A 19,335-nucleotide genomic window follows, 5' to 3' on the forward strand; every position below is an offset into this window, starting at 1 on the left:
TTCATAAATGTCTTCATGTGATTATAAAAGGCCTTTTGATGGAACCGTATGTCATACACAGCTTGGCACAAAATATACTCAACAGGCCATGTCTTCAGAGCATGTTCTAACCTATGCTGATAAAGCAGGTCTGCTAGGGAGCCACAGGCTTGCCTTAGCACCCCTTGAAGTTGCATCACCAGCAGCCTCCCAGGCTAGGTGAGCCTAGGGGCCTCAGTAGATACCAGACCTGAGTAGGGTGCAATCTGATACCAAAGGATGAGAAAGTCTCTCCAGTTGTGTCTCCAAGGGACCTGCCTGCACTCTGCTCTATCTTCCCACCTGCTTTTCATTGCTGGCACCTCTCACTTGCTATAAACTAAAACTGGAACTTTGAAGTTTGAGTCCTCCTACCTTTCAAATGTACATTTCACTTTGCCGGATCCTATTTAGTTGAGTTTGAGGGCTTAAGGGGTCTGGAATGCAAGTTACCCAGGAACTAGAAAAGGGAGACCACTAAGACTCTGGAAGCTAGAGGTACAAAGGAAACAGCAGGGTGGGAAACACAAAAGGCTTAAGGCAAGACCCATGCACAGCCGCCGCAGGTAAGGAGACTGTTCTGGGCAGGCCAATGCTACTCTGTTCAGTCCCTTCTAAAATCTTGACTTCTAATTTTACTTTCTTCCAAACACACACACACACAAATGATAATATTTTATTATTAAAAAAAGCATCCCAAATACAGGATTTCGTAAACACTGGTAGGTGAACATGTGCAACTTTAAACACAGAGGCAAAACTAAAGGCATTTTGCCTTTAGGAGAAAACGTTCTGCAGAGGTGGTCCCGCCCAGAGCTTGAATGTTGCTCCATCTCCCACAAAGACGTAGGGTTTGCATTCTAAATTCAGCCCATGTTAACAATTTCAAACCGACGGCAAGAAGTGGCACTGAATAAAGTACTCAAACCCCTCCTATAGTTCCACACCATAAAAAAGGCTCCATATCACACCGACAGTGTGATTTAAAGCCTGTGTTGTTTTTACTTACACAAAAGGACCTGTTGGAACACTATCTGCAAATATATCCATCCTTCCTGGGCTTATTTCATAGTATTTTCGTAGACCTATATATATTAGATATCACACTGTTCTCTTGGACTTTAGTTTAAAATAATATTGGCTACTGCATATCGTGTGCAGTAAATCCAGCTACTTTCTAGCTTCTTTACCTTTTGCTGTCATTCATTCTTTCTCAATGCATTTCCACCACTTCGGAGAAATCATTGATGTCACCAGACACATCTTAACACTGTCTCCTTATCCACTACTCTTAGAGTCCTCAATGGCAATTCCTGCTCATGTGGTATGATGCAGACACAGCCCTGGATTTGAAAGATCAAATTCAGGTTCATCTTGGCTTGCTGAGATACCTCTTGAGTAAAATAGTCTGCCTAAAACCATTACCTTATGAAAATGTTTCTGTATAAACTGCCTGGCTTAATTATTTAGGCACTTAGAAATAACACCAAACCTGAGTCCTACCCTTTTTGTTAGAAACACTTTTTACCCAGGGGGCCAGTACTTGACCATGGGAACAGAGCAGCTATGACTGAGGGGAGCCACAGATCACAGTGATGCCGAGCTCCAGGCTGGGAGCCCATGGGTGCAGGAAAAACCTCCCTCTCCAGCAGAAGCAGCCTGAGGGCCCAGCTTTTTCCCCAGTCACCATCACCTGGTGACACTGGCAGATTTACCTCCACAGATTTTCAATGGGGTTGGGGCCAAAACCATGTTAACCCAATACGGGGAAGAAAGATCTAGTTCTTGAAAGCCTGAGTAAGTGTAACATTTACACGGAAAAAAGTGTTAAGTACATGCCATACTTTCATACCTGGCTTTCTACCTAAGCAAGGACTAAATTAGAGTATAGCTGCAGCAGGGTGACACTTACCAAACGTTAATGACATTTTAGTTGTTGAACAGAAGTTATACCTAACAGACTACACAAACAGACTGCAAATTTCCTTTGCAATGACAAGGAAGTCAACTGAAAAGTATAAAGGAAGCACCATTAAACAATACTGGGCTAGTCAACTACCAGAGGGCATGAACGTTTACTGCTAAGGTCACAGCCGCCCTGACATCAAATATGAGCCAAGTTTCACAGAAATAAAACTACCCTCTGGCTACAAAACAACTCTAACCCTAAGCCCCAGCCTTCAGCCTTACAAAGGGACACCAGTGGTAGTCAGAAGTCTATAAAAGGGGAATGGTTCAGTTTAACCCCTTTTACTTTTTCAGAGTAAGGAACAGAGTGTTGATTTCCACTGTGATGCTGACCACATGCACACAGAACACACTTCTTAAGACATTCTTGTTCAAGTCTGGAAAAGGCAGCTTTCAACACCCTTCTGACTTCACCTTTGGAGGACTGGGACGAATGCAGTTGTGAAAGAGAATCAACTACAGTATTGTATGGGAGTGTAACTGAAGAAGACTGGTCTTGTTCCTGCCTTGAAGAACTTGAAGGGAACTATGTGCCTCTCTGTCATCTATGAGCAGCACATTCTCTGGGCAGGGGACTGGGGGGCCAGGCTGCACACAAAGTGGGAGATGCTCCCACAGCCTGTTGGGCTCCAGCCATGGTGACATCAGGGCGGGGAAGGTGGTTCAGTGCGGGGAGTGGTCTGGGTTGTCGCACACCGTGCATTAACATGTAGCTGACAGAGCAAAGACAATTACTAGGTCTCATTTCCCTTCAACTCATCCTTTTGGGATGACATTAGTATGGTTTCTTATCCAGTGTGAGCAGCTGATAGGCTATTTCAAAAATTAAAAATATCCCGATACTGAAAAGTACTCCATACATATGAAAAGAATATACAAAGAAAAGCCCTGTACTGGCAGCAAGCCTGGGCAGGTGAGGCTTCCCCAACCAGCTTCACCCCAAATGCTCCCTCACTGGAGCTCTTACAAGTGTCCTGCTGAGAAACGGCCCTCTTGAGAAACTTTTGCCCACATCCCAAAAGCCTTTAAGTGCTAAAGCCCCAGAGGCCTCCCAGCCACACCACGGCAACATGCTGCTCCAGGGCAAAGACCTGAGGCTTCACACCAGACTCCAAGCCAAGACCATCGGAGTGGCCTGACCTGGAGAGGTTCTTCTACTTGAGTTGTGAATTTCCTTCAAAATTAGTAACTTATTTTGGCTCGAACACCATGAAGCTAAGGTTTCATAAATACTGTTATGCCATTACCCTTCCTGTCACAGAATCTGTGTGGTTTGGGATTGTTCGCTGCATTAATGAAAAAACAAAACTGCATTTAAGCGCCTAAGAATTTCCTTTTAGACATTCTGAATGACAGCCTACTTCCCTGACACAGTTTGGGCACAGGTGCCACCAGGAACGGCATCTTAATGTAACCCCCAATGAGTATGCCATTAGTGTCTGTTTAAAGACAGAGATTGTCTCCTTTTAAGTTTGGTCCCTTTGCTACTAAGTAATGTGCCTGGTATAAAGCAAACTACACAAAAGCCAAGAACAAAGCATAAAAGATGAGAACTGCTTTGCTGAATGAGGCAACAGGAGTCTTGACTTCCTTTTCTGCTTTTGCAGTTACACAGATTCAGTGAACAGCACCAGACCTAAATTTTCAAGTTACCAGGGCTGCTGCAAAGCTGGTAGCTGATTACCAGTGAGTGCTCTTTCATCCCCTGCCAGAGGTGCAAATATACTGAAAGGGGTGCACATTAATTATGGCATAAAGGAGGGGAGAAGCATGTCTCTTACACATGAGGAGGACTGGCTCTGGGCAGCCCAGACGGAGAAAAACTTCGAAGAGGGTTGGACCCACAGCTGGCCCTAATCCTGAAAGTCATTTGAAGCCATCTGAGAAAGCGGGGCATTTAGCCGATCAAGTTCATCCACTTGGGGCGGGTGATGCATTAGTATCTCCTGGTCCTCCGAGACATCCTCTCCAGCAGCTACCAGATTAGTGAGGGATTTACTCCGAACGCACTGGAAATCCACATGGCGACTCTTTCCTTCTTCCTTTTCCCATGACATCTGGATAAAGGGACGCTGCACATAGTTATAGATTACTTCAGATCGACCACCAGGTCTTCTCTTAATTTTTTCTTTACAGGTAGGATAACCTGAAACAGCAAAAGGCCATTCTCATGACTTCAGCAAATGCTCACTCTGGCTTCTATCCTTCTTCCTTCCTCCCGGCATCAATTTCCTCCCAAACCCAAAGATTATGCTTGAAAACTACTAGGGAAGTGACCAGCCTCTGACCGTGTCCTCCCAGCCCCAGTCCCCAACATGCTGTCTTCCCTCTGGCTCGACTAGTCGGCCTTATCCCTAGAAGGGAAGTAACAAATTCTCTCTCTTCTGGTGGAAGGGAGAAAAGCCTCCTAGTAATTTCATAAGATTTAGTTGCTGGCAACAATACTGCAGAACAAAAATCCTGCTAGGGCATAGCTACTCCAGTCTTCTAATTCTACTGCTTGGCAGGCACACTGTATGAGAACTAGTTAAGGGAATGTGGACTGCCTAAATTATCTGACAGGTTGTCACATGGCAGTGGGAGGAATCTTATTCAGAGTAGCTTCAGAGTCCAGACAGAAGCCGGAGGCGGTCATTTCTAAGATAGGATGCTCTGGGGTGCTGCGCTGGGAAATGGAGAGATCCCTATCGCCTGGGAAGAGAGATGGGAAGTACACAGTGGAAAGAGGTTTACTAGATGATCTCAAAAATCTCTTCCAACTTTAAATTCCAACCTAAGACATACCCAAGGAAGGTCTGACGGGTTCTGTGGGCAAGACAGACGTAAAAGTAGCAAAACACAAGAGTCAAAGACCCGTGGAAGGGAGACCAGGATGGCTTCAGCACTGTCTGGGATTCAGTCCCTGAGACCTTTCCATGGAGCCCACAGGTTGGGAGTCATTGTCAAGGTCATTTAAGGCAATTCTATCAATATACCCGGGCATTTCTCAAAGGTATATAGTGTAATAAACTTAAATTTTCAGTCTCCAAGCTATAGCTTTTAGAAGGACCCTTCTAGATCCCAGAAAGATATGCACCCAAGACTGCTGGCAACACAGCTCTCCCACTTCGTGAGCCCACCAGACCTGCTCCATTTACCCACCAGAGGAAATAAAGTGAAAAAGAAATGTTAAGAGCAAACAAAAACAGAAATAAAGATCCTTCAGACTTGGGTAGAAAGTTGGTTTACATGTGTGTCCATTGTCTAGGAGCTCTGGAAGCTGGGTTTTAAGAACATAAGCTGGGCCATTGTTCCAACCTATTCCATAAGCTACATACTGACTGACTGGGACATTTTTACCTTCAATTCCGATGCGAATGTTTTTTAGGCCCCGTTCCTTTAACACTGTTTTAGCAACATCCCGATTCTCAATATATTTGAAGAATCTGTAGAGCTTGGAGCTATAAAGAACTGGGGTGGGGGGAGGGAGGAAGATGTGTGGTTAGTTATGGAGCAACAACTTCTGTAGAGGAAAGAGATGGGCTAACAGAATCAGACTAATGAAAGCTGTATTTCTTTTTGCCCTGAAGAAAAAAAAATCCAGATGGATCACAGATTAAATGTTAAATAATAAGTTAACCATAAGAAAGAAAACATACAAGGTATTTTTATAATCTTGGGATAAGGAAGGCCTTTCTGGGTATGACGTAAAACCTCGAAGCAATAAAAGCTGATACTCTTGACTGCACAAAAATACAGTTCTACTCAGTCAAAACCACTATTAAAGCTAAAAAGACAAATAATCAGCTGGAAAAAATATTTGCAACTCATATTACAAAGGGCTAGCTTCCTCAATATATAGAGAGAACAATGACAAATAGAGAGCTTCCACAAATTGCTAAGTGAAAGACTAACAATCCAATTTTCTAGTGGGTAAAAGACACAAATACGGCTAACAAAAAAGGAAATTAAAATGGCTCTTAAAAATTAAGATGTTCAATCTCATTCGTAAAATGAGAAATGCAAATTAAAACTCAAACGGCAAATATAAAAGTTTAGTAAAACATTATTTTGGTAAGGGTGCAGAAAACCTTCATATGTTTTGTGAGTATAAAGTGGCTCAACCTTGAGGATAATTTGGCAACATCCATCGAAGTTATGAAAGTACAAAGCTTTTGACACAGGAATTCCATTTCTAGGAATATTATTCTATAGAGATATGCTTGTCTGAAAAGACTGTCTAAAAGGATATTCACTGCCGCATCATTTACAATTTATAGCTTAAATGTCCATCAACAGGGCTAGTTAAATCAATTATAGCACAACCATGTGATAAATACCACAGTGCTATAAAGACGATCATGGCAACTTGCAATATAAGAAATGGTGTACAACAGTCTGTAATACTAATGTCACTTGAAAAAAAGGAAAAACATGTAAGAGCTTATGTATACACACTGAGGACATCTGGAAGAAGTGGAGAAAACTGGGCAGATGAGGCAGGGGGGCATGAACAAGACCTTTCAGTGTACATGTCCCTTTGCATTCTGAATTACTACCAATTTGAAAGGATTTAAAACGAAAGGTATGGAGAGAAGAATGACACCGCCATCTACTGTGCTGCCTCACAACTGACCAGGGCCAGACAGCAGCTGTAGCACGGAAGGTGAGCACCCACTGCGCCGCGCTCCGCAGCACAGCGGTCAGACCGCATGGCTGGACGGCACTGTCGTCCAGGCGAATGTGCTCACCACCGGCTCAACAGTAACACTCATGGGGGTTCTAGGACCTAGCTGCTACACTGGGCAGCATGTTTCTTGCTGAAAACATCTACGTTACGCAAGTGGCTCCTACTTTGGGAATATTCCTCGCCCATGGGTGGGGGGTGGTCTTCATCCCAGTCCACAGAATCCTCATCCGTCAGCACAACGATGTGGCACTCTCGCTCCCCCTTCTTGGCACAGCCCACCATGATGGGCAGGATCAGCTCTTCGAGGTAGTGATCAAACTGCTTGTGAGCCCCGTCATTCGACAGTTCATGCAGTAAAGCACCTGGGGGAGAAGTGCAGGTGAACATCCTCTCTGCCCAGGTGTGTGTGTGACTGGAGTGAAAAGGACTATGGGGTAATAGCTGTTATCACTGATAAGGCCCAGAGAAGAGACCCACTGACAGTCCAAGATTGTTTTCCGGCTCCAAGGTGATAACTAAGATGATTTTGTTAGGTATGCTTCACATTCTACCATGCTTCCACTCAGGGATGTTGAAAATCCCTGAGCACTCTGATCAGAGGTTTTGTTGAACACAGTGTCATACCATAAACATTAATTCTACAAGAAAAAGAACCATCATTCGGGGATGATTCTTTGTAGTACCTCTTCTGAAGATGCTCTGGATCTCAATTTCATGGAGTCAGAGTACCAGAGAAGAGGAATAATTTGAGGTTTGGTGATACCAGGGGACTTGCTCTAAGTATATACTAGACTGGTAAAGAAACCACAAGTCCAGAGAATTTTATGGAATCTGCAGGGAAATGTATCATGAACTTCAAGGAATTTCAGGAAGCCTAGGTAATGATAAGATCATGGAATCTGTAGTCAGACAATTGGCTCTAATTTCAGCTTTTAATGCTTAGAGCTTTGAACAAGCTAATTTCTCAGTCTCATTTGTTAAATAGGTTATCATCCATCTTTTATGGTTATTTTAAGACTTACAGCAAGTTCACATCTGTAAAGCACTTAGTAAACACTAAGTTAGTAATAATGATAAAAATAATTGTATGAACCTAGCCGATTTATGCTGTTTGACTTTATCTGTGAGACTCCCCACATATCAGACAATCAGTACCCTTACTTGTTAAAAGGCTGAAACATTAAGGTCCCAAGAGGGGAAGGAATTAACTTGGTGACTCATGGTCAAGCCAGATTTAGAACCCACTACCCATTCTCTTTTTTTGCTCCACTTCCTCTCAGTGCTTTGCAGCAAGAGAGGGAGCAGGACAGTGTCACGTCTCTGACTCTGTGATGATTTACAACCCACGCTTCAGTTCCAGGCAAACTAAGTTTAGCTGCTCCTGTACTTACTCAGATCTTGACATCGGATAGTGTTGAAGTCAAAGTTAATGCAGAGATAATCACACGTATCTCTTAGGTCTGGGATAGAGATGCCATCAGGACAGTTGATGATACCGGTTTTGTAATAATCCTGTAAACAGATCAGGAAGAAGAAACACAGGCAACGAACAAGATGAAAAATTATCTCTTCAACACCCTACTCATCGCTGGTCCTCTTAAAGTGATGGGCTATTAGCACTATCACCAAGGTGGCTGATTCATTTAACGGCAAAGTGATTCCTGGCTGTCCTGACATATTTAATCAGAACTTGATACCTATTGAACTCATACAGAAAGACTTAAGTTACAGGAATGAAAAATAAAGTGGAAAAGTCAGTAACTGGAAACTAGAGACCCTGAAGTCAGGCACACAGGCCGGAGGGAAGCCCTCTCAGGGCTTCTGATCACGTGGGCTGAGGACATAATAAAAAGGCTCCTGCGTACCAGCACTGTTCGAAAGACAGTCGCACTGATTCCTTCAGCGATCTCGTACTCCCCCTTCTCGTTGGGCCGTGTGAAGTTGTACTCTCTTCCTGGTCCAAACATCCTGAAAGACACCAGGGAACAACGTGACCTGCTCCAGCAGGATTCTTCAGAAGTAGGACTTCTTTCTTCCCTTCATTCTGGGGAGACTGCATTTCACTCTCTCCTAGCTTGAGTGAACAGAGCACTGGGACCCAGCCCCCACAATGTACTCAAGCCTTAGGAAATGCCCTTCAGACTGGAAAAGGCAGCAACTGCTTTCAGCATTTCAGTGCGAGGAGGCATGATGCTACAAGTCCTCAAGGTTCAACTGTCCTGAGGTTCTGTGACAGCAAATGAAGTAAAATAGTATCTGCAGAGCCAGCCCTTGGAAAATGTCTGCAGTGTATGAGGTGCCTCTCTGGCCCTCCCCTCGGACCAGGAATCTGACTATACAGACCCGACAGCTCAGGGAGACAGTGTCTCATGCAGTCCTGGCCTTTCCCATTCCTTTCCCTCCTCTAACGACATTGCCTGATCTGGTACGTACTCCTCAATATTCCTGAGTTTTTCTTTTTAACATCTAATCCAATAGATGAATCTGTATTAGTAGGTACAGATGTTAATGCTTTGCCTTTCCTGGTATGTTTTAATGATGAAGCTCCTGCGGGGCGGGGCTTCTTCAATCCAAGGAGTAACTCTTAACTATGGGAATGTCAGGTCAAGTAGAAAAGGATGGTAGGTGTTATCAGGCTCATCAGCAGTTTGACGTACTTCAGAGAGGAGGCCTGTTCTGGGCATGAACTCGGACGTCATGAGGATATAAGCAGTCTGGCTTTTCTCACTCACCTGCCCTTCGCCCTCCTGTCTCTCCAGTCCCCTCCAGTAAAACTGGCCCTGTGACTGTTATGACCGCTGCTGTGTTTCTGTGCATGAGCTGTGCAGGGGGGAGCCAGCACCAAAGACAGGGAAGACAGGTGCTATCTATAGCCAGCTTGATTTGAGTTCCCAGTGGGGGCTCACTGCCACTTCCTACCCTAACCTGCTGGGAAGCCCTGCTGCTCAACTGTTCAAAACTGTCAATTTCCACTCTGAATTGGCTGCTTGTCAAAGGACTGAAGAAGACTCCATATCACATGCTTTCCAAATCATTAGACCATACATAGGAAATCCATCCTGATAAAAGCTGTCTGCAAAGAATGCTGACATTTTCTTGGAACCTTCTGGTTGCGGTCTAGCTGAGACAGTTATGAACCAAACAGTGAGCAACATGCCATAAATACAACCCGCCCTCCCTGCGCCCATCATCAGCAGGGCGTAAACTCAGAGACAGTTCTCTAGTAGTGGCAGAGATATGCATTAACCCATTCTCAACTTCTCAGTCTGTCCCCTCTGACCGTGGTCCACATCTGTAAGCTCACTGGCTGGGCTTGTGAATATGTATGTACCTGCAGAACACAACAGACCTGAGTAACTCAGAATTCCTGATCTCGGCCAACTCGGCTAGTGAGCCATTTAGGTAAAGACATCAGACTGTCGTCTTGGGACAACCCACTCCTAGATTCAAAGAACCACTGTCACCTGAGAAGCTCTTACCTAGAAAATGCTTGCCTTCTTCTCTTTATCCTATTTTCAGAGGAAACTTACTGCAAACAGCAGACCTGCCCTGAGGAACTTTCTGGGGGTGGGGAGAGGGGGACTGGAGGCTGGGCATTAGCAGTGGTAATACCAAGATTCAGTACAGTTAGTCAAGTCTGATAAAATATAGGGCCAATTTTGCAAATGTTTTAATGTTGTAGTTTAATGTTAATTGAGATGTTTGAGAAATATATAGGTTTGGTTTTGATTGAAAATGGTTCATCATGACTTTGTATGTGTATGTTCAAGTAAACCCGTATTTGAATAGCTACATCCCATTTGGCCTAAAATCAGGAAATTAGTGCAGTCCACTCTGACTTCTAATTCATTTCAAATTAATTCAACATCCCGAGTAAAGTTAGAGCTTTAAATAACATCTACTTCTAAGTAGATGTAAATCCTCAAAAGCCAAATGTGTGTGTGTATATACGCACACATTTTACACTCTTATCCTATTTGCTCTTCCTCGTGTTACGGTCTGCGGCCTCCTAAGCCCCAGCCCACACCCCCAGGGGACTTTTGGCCAGTGCTCCTGAGCAGTCAGTCTCCTTCCATTGTCTAAGTTCTAACCCTGGAAAGCTGGGGCAAGAGATGGTGAGAGGAGGATAAGACTACAGTCCGAATTAAACATGAAGAACAAAGAACAACCAGGAAACAACAAAGCAGCCAGATATAGGGACCCCGTTTCAGAAAACAAACAGTGATGGAGGCTCTGGAAAACGACAGTGTGACATCTGCCTCCAGGCACAGCCCACAGATAGATGGCAGGCAAAAGAACACGCGTCAGTGAAATGGCTGTGGTGTCGTGTCATGTGAAAACGCCTAATTCTCTTTTTTATATTAACAGGCAAAAGACGCCCCCCACCCCTACCAAAAAACAGAAAGACTCTGATTTACAGATCGTACCTTACCCTAGTGTCTTTGACTTGTGGAACTTAGAAAACATTGCTTTTGTGAGGTTATGCAAATTGTGAATAGAAGAAATTACGTGTCTGACTTCTTTTTTAGAGTGAGTTTATAGAGGACTAGGGAATGAGATTTAGCAGTTATATAGTTCTAACTGATGGTACTCCCTTTTGTTCACTATATTGGCTTTATAAATAAAATAAGTATTCAACCTCCCCCAAATCACCAACACATGTAAGGTTTTTTACCAGCTTGCACTCCCTGTCTCACCAAGTAGGAAGGCAGAAAAGTCAGCAATGTAATGCCTTTTATTTTCATATCTATAACAAGATAAAACAGTAGATATTCTATTCCTAGAGAACAGAGTGCATTTGGAAAGAAATTATCAATTACCTTCCCAACATGGTATCCGGATGAGCAGTGAATATTTGTGGATTCACCACAAAACGTGTGCCATCTACCAGAAGCGTCACTTTCTCTGGCGCCAGGGAATGAATGTTACTGCCAAAGCCCACAGTGCTGTTTCCAAATCGTTCTGAAGTAAAGGGCTCATGGTTCCGTTTACTCCCACCTTGGAAGCAAGAGCCTTTGACGTCTTCGGGAAGTGGCATCATGTGAGGGAACTGCAGATTTGCCAGCTGAGAGGCATAGTCAGGTGAAAGGTCTAAAAGATCATACAAACGAACCAAGTAACTCGACAGAAAAAGCTCTGGGGAAAAAAATAAACCCGGTGTTCTTAAAACAAAGGTACATAAATAAATTAAACACCCCCGCCAAAGATTTTTGAGGTCAACAGGCAAAAACTCCTTCCTAGAGAACATAAAGAAAAAATACAACCAGGGCTTATGTTGGCCCCCCACCAGCTCTTTTCTGTGTGTGTGTGTGGGGGGAGGAGGACGGGATAAAATAATACCCACATTTAAAAATAAAAATGATTAAAAACTTTAAAAGTAAACTTCTACATGGTTTTAAAAAAATAAACACTAGAAAAGACTTTCTGTGGAAAACCAGTAATCCACTGGCACACCCCATGCCCACCCTCGGCTTGTTCCACAGAGGTAATTACTTTCTACTTCTGTTTTCACTTCCCTCGCTAATACTCTTGTATTTCCTGTGTTTTTAGGAACCTGTTACCTCTGTGTGCCTAAACTGTTTATTTTCCACATTCTTCAAGAATGTTTCCAAATTTTATTTTCCAGAAAGATAATGATAGACTCTGTCTGATGTATCACTTTTCCTAAAAAAATCACAGAAAAATGCACTTGCACTACCACAGGAGAATCTAAACATCATCGACACCACTTTTTGAACAGGCAGCTCTTGCTATCAGCAGCAAAATTACAGTGCAAATAGCCTTGGATTAGGATTCATGCTTGGACTCTCAGTTTTTCTATCAACAAAGAGCCATTTGCTTTATGTAATTTACTTTCCTAAACCTGTTTCATCCTGTGTAAAATGAGAACAATGTTCATTGCACCTACCTCACAGGATCGACTATCAACTGAAAGTTCATGAGAGCACTTAAAAATGTGCGATACCACGTCATGCAAAAGAGGCTTAAAAGGGAATTAATGAAATGTGATGTACACAGAAGACAAGCAGGAGCAACTATGTACTAAAGGGCTACTACAGGATGCTCTTAAATATGCAATTCTCCCAATATATTTTATTTTAACGTTAACAAATATTTTTAAATGAAAAAATTTCAACATATTGAAGCATAGTCTTAGTACAATATGTATATGCCATTACCTAGATTTGGCAAATTCATTTTTCTCCATTTCCTTCAAGACCTTTTTTGAAAGAAATAAAATGTAGATACAACCGAATGTCTCACTCCAATCCTTCCTGTATTTTAAATTTCTATACAATATTTAATGAACATAATTACCACCCATTTTCAGGCATTTAAATAACCAATAAACTGTTAGCTAGAGTACACCCAATTTCCCTCCACTTGTTTCTAGAGAAAAGGAAAAATATAGACCAAAAAAACAATTTAGGGTTCACATCCTACAGCTTCTGTAGGATTTAAATTTTCACCGTGGCCCTCATTTTGCCACACAATCCACAGACAAGCCAGTAGCAAGACACACCGTCACCACCAGACAGGCCTTCACTGCCAGTGCTGTTTTTCTAAATGAAAGTGGGTGTCAAAGTCACTAACTCAGTTCTCTAGAAAGCTTGATTTTCCCCCCAGCAATGAAGCAATTAAATCAGGTAGATTCCTGAAGGACTCCTCAGGTTCCACACTTAACTGGGTGAGCAGGAAAAGGGACTCATTGCACAAATTCTCCCTAATAGTACATGCTAGGGTGGCAGTCCCTCTGTCAGCAGAGTCTAACCAGACAGACACGAGTCCAAATCCCAGTCCCCTACATCTTAGCAGCATGAACCTGAGCAAATCACCCAAGCTTTTGAAGCCTCCGATTCCTTATTTTTACAAGGAAGACTAATCTAAGCAGGGGTTTGCAAACTTTCTGTGAAGGGCCAGGAAGTAACTAGTCTGGGCTTTGTGGGTCATTATCTCTGCTCCTGCAGCTGGAAAGCAGCCACAGACAGTATGTAAGCAAATGGGAATGATGTCTGTATTTCACAATTTTATTTACAAAAATAGGCAGCAGTCCAGCCCACAGTTTGCAACCCTTGATCTAAAGAGACGTACATAAAATTCCTAGCACAGTGCGTGTTCAATAACTGTACTGTTTTTATTAAAAGTTAAAAAGAACCTAACAGTTTATCAAGAACTTTCACATCATCTTCCATCCTTATGAGGTAAGAATATTCATATTCCTGTTTTCTAGCCCTGGCCAGTGTGGCTCAGTTGGCTGGAGTGTCGTTTCATACACCGAAGGGTTCAGGGTTTGATTCCTGGTCAGGGTACATACCTAGATTGCAGGCTCAATCCCTGGTTGGGGTGTGTAAGAGGCAACCAAGCCATGTTTCTCTCTCACATCAATGTTTCTTTCTCTCTCTCCGAAATTAATAAACATGTATTTTTTAAATTAATTTAAAAAATCTGTTTTCTAGATTAAAAAAGCAGGGCTCAGAAAGATTAAGGAGCTCACTCACAGTTACAGCTGATGGGTAGCAGAGCTATAACTTCAATCTATCTTCTGCCTGCAAATCCATGACTATTTTTCTTACACCATTATCACCAAGCAGACGTGACTGATTTTCTGCGATGGTTCAATTTATATAATTGTGGTATGTAAGTTAAGCCAATTCACTGGATATTTTATTTAGAACATTTATGTCTTCTGGGCAGAGGAGGTGCTCAGGTGTCAGAAGGCCCTCCCTCGAACTCAGTAAGATCTAATCACCATACCGTCATTCCTGGGACCTAGAGGGTAGGTAAGGTTCTGAAGACCAGAAGTAGTCAGGCTACTTGTTTCTTTTTCTTGGGCTGCAGCTGAGGTTTCATCCATCAGGCAGCTGGCCTCCTGCCGTAATAACCTGTCGCTCTCACTGCCACGGTGAACATTCATCCTTGCACTCTATGCTGAACTGTCCTCTCGATCAGAAAAAAATCCTGCAAGACAGGAATATACATGATTTAGAACACTTTCAAAACAGGTTCCCTAGGGCGTCCATGGCACGCGGCCAAACTAGAGAACTGACAGCTCTATGCCTCTCAGTCTTGTTCTGAGAAGAAATGACGTCTTAAACATTTCTGTGACTTTATATTGGGAGAAACTGGCTTATTTAAACGGTCTGTTGATAAGCCTGTTACTAGAGAATAATTTCAAGCTTTATCTGTAAATAGACATTGAATGTACTAACTTTAGCCACATTCATGATAAATTCTACGTATTTAATGGTGATGCAGTAATTTGGTGGTGTTTATACTACAGAGACACAGGAGAGGAAGAGTACAATGGTCACTTAAAGAAAACCTTCCCACAGATTTTTAAAATGGAGACACACATGTTCCTGGCAACAATGAAACACTAGAAAATGTCAAACAATCATAATAATGCTAGTATGAGAGCTGAAACTAGAAGTCACCTGCACTAAAAAAAGCAAAATGTAGCCCTGGCTAGTGTGGCTCGGTGGACCGAGTGCCCACCTGTGCATCAAAGAGTTGCTGGTTCAGTTCCCAGTCAGGGCACATGCCTGTGCTGCAGTCCAGGTTCCCAGAAGGGGGCACACAAGAGGCAACCACACACTGATGTTTCTCTTCCTCTCTCCCTCCCTTCCCCTGTCTAAAAATAAATAAAATTAAAAAAAACAAAACAAAATAAAAACCAAGTTCAAACTTCTCTTTGTTGCTCTCCAAAGACCTCTTAGACAAAATAGAATAAACTTGAATAAGCCTATCTCTTGAAAATCTGCAGTCTAGATGACCAGCAATTTTCAACTGGTGTGCCACAAAAATTTTTAAAACATGCAATGACTATTTAGTCAGGGGCACTGACCTCTTTTCCCATAGCTTGGGTGTCAAACTCATTTTCACCAGGGGCCACCTCAGCCTTGCAGTTGCCTTCAAAGGGCCAAATGTAATTTTAGGACTGTATAAATGTAACTACTCCTTAACTAGAGACCAGGAGCTTGGCACCGTTGCCAGGTAGAAACAAGGTGCCCGGCTGGATAAAACAAGGTGGAGGGCCAGATTCAGCCTGCAGGTCTTGTGTTTGCCACATGTGCCTTGGACTGTCAAATAAAAAATATCACAACATCCAACACAACAATAGCTATCTGATGTGAATGAATCAAAATTATATCATTTTTTTCCTAAGCAGAAAAAATTTATTTTTTGGTGTGCTACAATATTTTAGTGATTAGGTTATGTGTGCCCTGAGATGAAAAAGGCTGAAAATCACTGGCCTAAACTGCTTGTATATATTACTTCATTTATTCCTTATAATGCATGAAAAAGGTGTCATTACAGTGGATTAGAATGAAAATGCTTTCTTTCTATTCTATAGTACCAAGGTTCAAAAGTCAGTTTGACTTGTATACAATCAATTAATAAATATAAAGATAGCCTTGGAATTAGCAGAGGAGAGATCACCAATGAGAGAAGAGAAAGGAACTTGCTGTGCAGCATTAACGGGCATTTTATTTGTATCCAGTTAATACTTATTACAAATAATATACAACTGTTTCCCTTCCTAAACAGGACCCTTTGATCATTATCCCCTCTTAGACTTTATCCTACACAGATATACTGTTAAAAGCATATAGCTGCTTTAAAAACAGACAAACTATATTCTAAATGCACCTCCCATTCTGTAGTATTTTTCTAAATTAATGTTCTTGAGATCCATCCACGACAGAAGATCAAGATCTAGTCCATCCTTTTTAACTGCTATTTATGTAATACTGTATGAGTCTATTTCATCTACAAATATTTAAGCTGTCTTTATTTAATTACTACAAATTACACTTCAGTAAACAAGATCAGAGTGTACTTTGAAACTCAAGACAGGACCCAGTTTGCAAAGTTTTCCCAAATGAATTTGGTTGCAGAACTCCTTTTTTCAAGAAATCGTCTCAGGATTAAGGCTTATTGGCACGCACTTGAATACATCACCTACTTAATCCAACATTTCCTAAATCCCCTATGAACGAATTCTTCTATAATCCTGAAACAACAGAACAAAACTCCTTTGACCTATGAAACCAAAAAGGTAAACAGACTGACGCTCAACATTCTTCGACATACACCAGAGCAGCCAGTTTATTTATTTAAGATTTTATTTATTTATTTTTAGAGAGAGGGGAAGGAAGGGAGAGAGGGAGAGAAATATCAATGTATAGTTGCCTCTGGTACACCCCCTATCGGGGCCCACAGCCCACGCATGTGCCCTGACTGGAAATCGAACCGGTGACCCTTGATTTGCAGGTGGGCACCCAATCCACTGAGCCACACCAGCCAGGGCCAGCCAGTTTAAATTTAAGAGTCATAGTCTATTCCCCTTCCAGGACAGATGTTTCATTCAATTTTGAATGTATATTTTCATTGCCTACCATGGTTCAACTCTGTAACCATCCCCCACATGAATCTTGGTCCTCAGAACAGATCTAAGAAAAAAAAAAAAAAGAAAGAAAGAAAAGAAATAAGCAAAGTACTCCAACAACAAAGACTTCTATTGCTACAAAACTATTTTTGGCCGACAGTCCTAAAAGTCACAGTAACATATAATCACAGACCACAAAGGATCATGACATCCCTGGCACACCTAACAGGAACTGAAGAGTCTGCTTCAGAAAACAGCTAGGAGTTAGAAACACACCAGTGAAACACACACTGTATAGCTATGAAGCAGAGAAACTTAACATCCAGCAAGCCAGCTCAAACTTTACTTCCATACCTCACGTAAAAGCATTTTTATACCCTTTGAAGAGCTATACAAATATTTTTATTATTTATTTCACAGGTCTCCTATGAAGGCCCATATTTTGTTAAGTCTTGATTTTGTTGACCTAGAACAGCAAAACATTTAGAATCATAATCTCCCTACCTTGGAGTTTACATACAATCTTTGACAGTGGAATTGTCTCCACACATTTCTTGCACCTAAATAAGGACACATTGGTTTCCTCTAGAACACAGTCATCTCAAGTATTAATCCAAAATAATCTCTAGATAACGTATGTATTTTCTTTTTACTTGCAATTTCCTCTAATTAATTATTTCTGAAGAAAATAAGATAATTAAACAGATCACTGTTCCATTAAGTTCAATATCTTGCCACTGAACTATTCAGATTTTTAAGCATTATGCTTTCAGACTGTTAACGGAACAAGGGTCTGATCTTTTGCTTCAGGGCCATGTCTCTTCTCTGTAAGAGCCGGGTGGTGATGTATGTGGTAGAATACCAGAGAATTTGGCAAATAAATTATCTACCCCTCATCTATACTTCATAATTAAATTCAGAAAGTACTTACATTTTTGCCAAACCTTCATTTCAGACACAAACTCTAGTCCTTTCAATCTGTTCGTATGTGAAACGACTCCTTTTCTTCAACTACTCTAATTGCCTATCACTGACTTTGGCCTAGTTCCATTACACCTAGTAATGAGAACCCTGCTAATGCTGTCTGTAGAGGTGAACAGATTCCGTTTTGCTTCACACATGTTCTGTGGTGATACCCAGGATTTCTGGTGAAAAGAGGGAAGAGGTAGAGGAAGAGACAACAGAAGTAACAGACAGAATCTAAAACGTCTACATGATCACCTTCTAGGATACTACTGACAGTTCAGAGGCCGTCATCTTTAAAATGTACTATGAGAGCATGCATGCATGTGAATGTATGTGTATATATGTGTATGTGCTTATTTATATTTATATCCTCATCCAAGGACACACTCATTGATTTTAGAGAGAGGGGAAGGGAGGGAGAGAAAGAGAGAGAAAAACATCAATGGTTGCCTCCTATATGCACCCTGACTGGGGACCGAACCCAGAACTTAGGAATGTGCCCTGAACCCTCAAGAACTGAACCCTCAATCTATCTGTTTATGTGACAACACCCCAACCAACTGAGCACCCAGCTCTGTGTGTGTGTGTGTGCGCACCACTGATGTTTTTGTGTGACGTTTCTATTCACTTCATTTGCATGTGCAACCCTAAAGTTTCAATCTCAAAAGAAAGTTTGTCTTCTAAGGCTTTCTGGTTTTCTGTTTCTAGATTATTTCTAAAAATATTAAGACCATACCAGTATTAAGCCCATATAAACTTTATTCTTAACATTTCTAAATCTTGGAGTTTCCTACCCAATATCCCCAAACCTGCAATAATTTAGTTGTTTGAATCTGTAAAGAGAGTGACCCTTGTAAGTAAGTTATTTCCACTGGGCCCTCCCTTCCCAAGTTCTTGTGTCTTCCTCAAAGAAGTCTGGCAGACTGGTGAGACATAAATACTTCTTAGAGACTTCTTGCTACATTTCTCTCCAAAGTACGATCTTCCATTATCGCTCTATCTTTATAACCACGGCCCCGGCAGGTTCCTAAGTCTCTCTGTGTCTTGCCTTGCTCACTCGTAAGAGAGGATAATAACCATTAACAACACAGGTTGATATAAGGATTAAATGAGGTCATACATTTACACATCATGCTCAGCATGATGCCTGCACACTGCATGCAATAAATGTTGATTATTGTTATTATTCCTGAACTGTAGAGTCTACAAAGCTTTTACAAACTTAATCTTATTTGATAATGACACAACCCTGGAAAGATATTTTAATTATCCTCACTTTACTGTTGAAAAAAAATCAAGCTTTAGAAAGGTTAGCAACTTGCCC

The 19,335-nt window shown here is 41.9% G+C and overlaps 1 protein-coding gene across 2 annotated transcripts in view; it reads right to left on the reverse strand.

The window, feature by feature from the left end:
• Positions 1–678: 678 nt before the first annotated feature.
• The window catches only part of KCTD20 (potassium channel tetramerization domain containing 20), a 28,822-nt gene continuing 10,165 nt past the window's right edge, over positions 679–19,335 (reverse strand). The window contains exons 2-9 of one of the 2 annotated variants that reach the window (XM_037146233.2): positions 17,056–17,109; positions 14,411–14,614; positions 11,476–11,746; positions 8,521–8,623; positions 8,047–8,167; positions 6,820–7,017; positions 5,326–5,436; positions 679–4,132 (exon numbers count right to left, since the gene is read on the reverse strand). In XM_037146233.2, the coding sequence (XP_037002128.2) occupies positions 3,840–4,132; positions 5,326–5,436; positions 6,820–7,017; positions 8,047–8,167; positions 8,521–8,623; positions 11,476–11,746; positions 14,411–14,570 (1,257 nt within the window). In that variant the 5' untranslated portion in view covers positions 14,571–14,614; positions 17,056–17,109 and the 3' untranslated portion in view covers positions 679–3,839. The remainder of the gene's footprint in view (positions 4,133–5,325; positions 5,437–6,819; positions 7,018–8,046; positions 8,168–8,520; positions 8,624–11,475; positions 11,747–14,410; positions 14,615–17,055; positions 17,110–19,335) is intronic. The other variant, XM_053671190.1, reaches the window with a different exon arrangement.

The sequence above is a fragment of the Artibeus jamaicensis genome, unplaced genomic scaffold, assembly GCF_021234435.1.
Source record: "Artibeus jamaicensis isolate MK-2021 breed Jamaican fruit bat unplaced genomic scaffold, CSHL_Jam_final contig_1803, whole genome shotgun sequence".
In the NCBI taxonomy this organism is placed as follows: Eukaryota; Metazoa; Chordata; class Mammalia; order Chiroptera; family Phyllostomidae; genus Artibeus; species Artibeus jamaicensis.